This window comes from Atta colombica, unplaced genomic scaffold, assembly GCF_001594045.1.
Source record: "Atta colombica isolate Treedump-2 unplaced genomic scaffold, Acol1.0 scaffold33, whole genome shotgun sequence".
NCBI lineage: Eukaryota > Metazoa > Arthropoda > Insecta > Hymenoptera > Formicidae > Atta > Atta colombica.
Window position 1 is genome coordinate 2,608,288 of NW_017259437.1, and position 4,289 is coordinate 2,612,576.

Here is a 4,289-nt window from a genome sequence, read left to right on the forward strand (position 1 = left end):
CATCACAGAATTTTTGGAACATTTGTACGTTAATTTTGACTTTGATGGAGCTCGGCAGAAGTTGCAAGAGTGCCAGACTGTCGTCTTTAACGATTTCTTTCTAATCGCTCTACTGAATGAATTTGTGGAAAATGCACGGTTGATGATTTTCGAAACATTCTGCAGAATTCATCAATGCATTAGTATCCAGTATGTAATTTTTTTGCATCATGGTTATAAAAACAAGATTTGATTAATTATTTTTTTATTAGTTATACATTAATTATGTCTTTTAGAATCACATTACACACACACACACACACACACACACACACACACACACACACACACACACACACACACAATTTATTTTTAATTTTTATATTATTCATAGAATGCTTGCGGAGAAACTAAATATGAAGGCGGATGTTGCGGAGTGCTGGATTGTGAACTTAATTCGCAATGCACGTTTAGACGCCAAGATTGACAGCAAGTTGGGACATGTAGTAATGGGAGGACAGCCAGCGTCTCCATATCAACAATTGGTTGAAAAGATTGAGACATTGAGTGTACGAAGCGAGGCGTTAGAAAATCTAATTGAGAGAAAACTAAAAGCGAAGAATCAAGACCCAGTAAGTATAGTGTGGAACTAACAGAGGTCAGTATCATTCACAATCGTATTGCGCGTATATCATTTGGTTCATTTAACGCAAAAAACATTGCAGTAGACATGAGAAAAGTAAAAGTGAAGTAAAGTTATGCATATTACAAATTAATGTTAAGTATGTAATGGTATACACAATAATTTATTTATGTGTCTAGTTATATTTAATATCTAATCAGATTTTTTTATATGTCTTATGCAATCTTTAATTTTTGTATTTCTAATTTCTAATATATTATTTTGATGTTTGTCTACACATGTACTCGTATTTGTTGAATTTATTGTTCTTGCCAATCACACTAAGCTGAAATGTTCTGTTTCTTTTCATATTGCTTTTTATCATTACATGTAATCATTACAAAGTGTGACATTTTAAAATGTATTTTTCTTGCGTATAAATTTTAAAAACAATTTCACTTTTGTTTCAGTATCACTCGTGGAACTTGGATTTCTGACAACTCGATACAACGTGGAGGAGTAGTGCTCAAAAGAGATATTCCACCTCTGATTATTAATAGTAATCAGGCTTCCAAATGTAAAGAAATACTGCATAAGTGACATCATGAATCAGATGTACTTATTTTTATTCGCTGTCAGTATCTTGGAATTGTCAAACTATACTATAATAAATAATGAATAATCAATAACATTTTATAAGAGAAAACATCGCATTATTTATTGTATACTACCATTTTCGAACATTGCCGTTTCTCATTATTTCAAGTATATTTAAGTAAATAGGTATTTGATTATATTTCAAAAACGATGATTTGCGAATTATGATTGTATTAGTTTTGTAGTATGATAAAATCTTTGATTTAGTTCACAATCAGTGCTATGATAAGTTCAAGAGTTTAAAGCTTTTAAAATTTTGTTACGAAATTTTGTTATGAAAATTTTTCGAAGAGTATTGTGTATCTTATCCTCATATATACAAATTTTTAGTTTAACTATAAGTCATTATAAATCATTATAAGTTATTCTATCGAGTATCCTGTCTTTGTTAATAGAAAGTATCAAAAAATAAAAATATTTTATTCAAGGATTTTAGAAAAGGCTGCTATATAATTTTATTAGTTGTAGAATTTCGAAATTGGCAGTTCGATTGTAATAACATACTAAGAAATATAGAATCATAATTATTTATAAGTATAGTTATAATAATTATGTCTTAAATATTATTTAAGTATACTATGATTCTTATATAATGTTATGAGATATTTTTACGCGTTTTGAAGATTTGTTACGAAAGTGAAAAGTTACATCCCGTATATCCACCACAATCAATACAATATGTTAGAAGGCTCCTCCAAGTCGGATCTAAAACAAGTAATTTCGGATTTCCTAAGATAATAAGTAGAGCGCGAGCACGAGTAATTGCGACGTTGAGTCTAGTAGGCGAAGCAACAAAGCCTAGAGAATACTTGATGTCCTCAGCAACTAAATTATTACACGATCTGACAGCCGAAATAATAATTACTTTTCTTTCTTGACCTTGAAATGCTTCCACAGAGCTGATTTTTGGTAACTTAAGATTTAGCTCCAATAGCAGATCTCGAATTTGCACCACCTTGATACAAATGATTTTCATAGAAAAGGAAGAAAGACTTTTAACAAATGACAGAATTTTATTTAAAATATTCATGTATACCTGTTTATAATAAGGAGTTATAATTCCTATATCATCCGGTTCAAGTCCACATTTATACAACTTCGACAAATAGAGATATACTTGTGCAGCTTCTTCAGGATTGTACCAGCTTGGACTCTCGGCATCTCGGAAATTCTCACCATTGATCCCATGAAAGATTATGGCTGATGGTGATCCCTCTTTCTCGGGCAGCTCTGCTCTCAATATTTCCAATAGTTTAGCTTCCTCACTATTCTCAGACGACAACTAAATATAGCAAACAAACAAGTTGTAATTGACTTACAAAATCAGAATTTGACATAATAGCAATAGTTAGACATACATACTTGCGGCTGTAATTCCGATTCATAAAATAGCATGTTTGGTAGATGCAATATTTTTGGTAAGCTGCGATAGTTCATTACAAGTTTCGTAACAAGTCTGGGATCATAGCAGGTCTCGAATCCGTCAGGATCCCTCTGGTAAGGAAATTGCTGTAAAAGTCTCGAAAGGAATGATACACTGAGTCCAAAAAATGACCCTAATTGGCTTTGCACGATAGGCCCAAGTTGCATTGGATCGCCTGCGAGTATCACTTGACCGTAATCAGAATGAATGAAATTCAAGGGAATCATGATCTCTGGTTCAGTCGCTTGACCCGCCTCGTCGACTAGAATATGCGAAAAATGGCCACGGGGAAAACCCATATTGTGTAATATTCCCAACATGTTGCAAGTGCCGATAGTAATTCTATGGCGACCCAGTACGGACATGGGACAGTTCATTTTTATTCCGTTTTTATCATGATAGAAACGATTTACTGTTCCTTCCTCAGCTAATTCCGCTGTGGCACAGTAAGGTAATAGTTCCTCAGGTATAATATTGGTATTCAAGCAATGGTAAGCTATCAGTCGAACCTATGGCATATACATACAATGAACAAATACAGAGAAAACGGAATTATTTAATAATTCATAATATGATCCTTTTTATAATTCTTTATTAACGAATTTATTTATTAACGAATATATGAAATTGTTAAAAATTTTATTAGTTTTTATAATAAATCAGAAACTATAGTATAATAATAAAGAAATTAATAGAAAACGAAAACATACCATATCACCTGGTTTAAGTATGTTACTATCTAATAAGCGTTCCGCTATTAAGTTGGCCGAGCTGTTTGACGGTGTTGCTACAAGAAGTCTGCTTTCGGGAATTACGGTTAAAATTTGTAAGATTGTCTCGCATATAGTTACTGTCTTTCCTGTTCCAGGCGGGCCAAATATAATATAGGGTAGTGGACGTGCTAATCCCAATAATATGTTTTTCACAGCTTCCTTTTGATAATAATTCAATTTTTTATTGAACCAATTTAATTTTCGTTTCTTTATTTGAATAATATATGATTTTAGTTCATCATTAGTTTGAATGATTGATCCATTTGGCATTGAAATTGTCCTTGAAATTGTGGTATCAGCAATATTAATTTTATCATCATTGGCACTTGTCAAATTCATTTCAAAATTCGGATTCATTTTCGTTTCAGTAGATGACATTGGTTTTTTAAATACTGATTCAACTGATTTAACACTGAAAAGTCTATCCGCTACTGACATTCTTGGAAATCTTTTAACAGTATTATTAGAGGTATCACTGACAGAAGTGGTAGAGAAACTGGAATTGTTAGAAGAAATAGATTCATTGTGAAGTTGCATATCAATGGATTTTTCTTCGTTTTCACATTCTTCTAAATAAAATTGTGGTTCTTTTTGCACTACTCGGGTAGGAAATAGAATATCAGGTCCAAGACGGTTGAGAGCTAAATTAATAGCAACGTGACAACGTTGCAAAGAAGCATTCGACATTATAAATGACACTTGACAATCTTCGCCATTGTATTCATGATGAAACTTTTGGTTAAATTTCAAAAAGAGCTCAGTACTTTTTATTTTGTGAATGAAGCCTTCGTATTTTAGGTTTTCTATTACAAAACAAATTAGAAATATATATATA

General features: G+C 32.0%; 2 protein-coding genes across 2 annotated transcripts in view; one reads left to right on the forward strand and one right to left on the reverse strand.

The window, feature by feature from the left end:
- The window catches only part of LOC108690505 (eukaryotic translation initiation factor 3 subunit E), a 3,625-nt gene extending 2,318 nt beyond the window's left edge, over positions 1 to 1,307 (forward strand). The window contains exons 7-9 of the mRNA XM_018197822.1: positions 1 to 189; positions 374 to 611; positions 1,072 to 1,307. The exon at positions 1 to 189 is cut by the window's left edge and continues 14 nt beyond it. Coding sequence (XP_018053311.1) covers positions 1 to 189; positions 374 to 611; positions 1,072 to 1,098 — 454 coding nt within the window. The 3' untranslated portion in view covers positions 1,099 to 1,307. The remainder of the gene's footprint in view (positions 190 to 373; positions 612 to 1,071) is intronic.
- Positions 1,308 to 1,875: 568 nt separating this feature from the next.
- The window catches only part of LOC108690502 (probable RNA helicase armi), a 5,396-nt gene continuing 2,982 nt past the window's right edge, over positions 1,876 to 4,289 (reverse strand). The window contains exons 4-7 of the mRNA XM_018197819.1: positions 3,392 to 4,257; positions 2,621 to 3,190; positions 2,295 to 2,540; positions 1,876 to 2,213 (exon numbers count right to left, since the gene is read on the reverse strand). Of these exons, the coding sequence (XP_018053308.1) occupies positions 1,887 to 2,213; positions 2,295 to 2,540; positions 2,621 to 3,190; positions 3,392 to 4,257 (2,009 nt within the window). The 3' untranslated portion in view covers positions 1,876 to 1,886. The remainder of the gene's footprint in view (positions 2,214 to 2,294; positions 2,541 to 2,620; positions 3,191 to 3,391; positions 4,258 to 4,289) is intronic.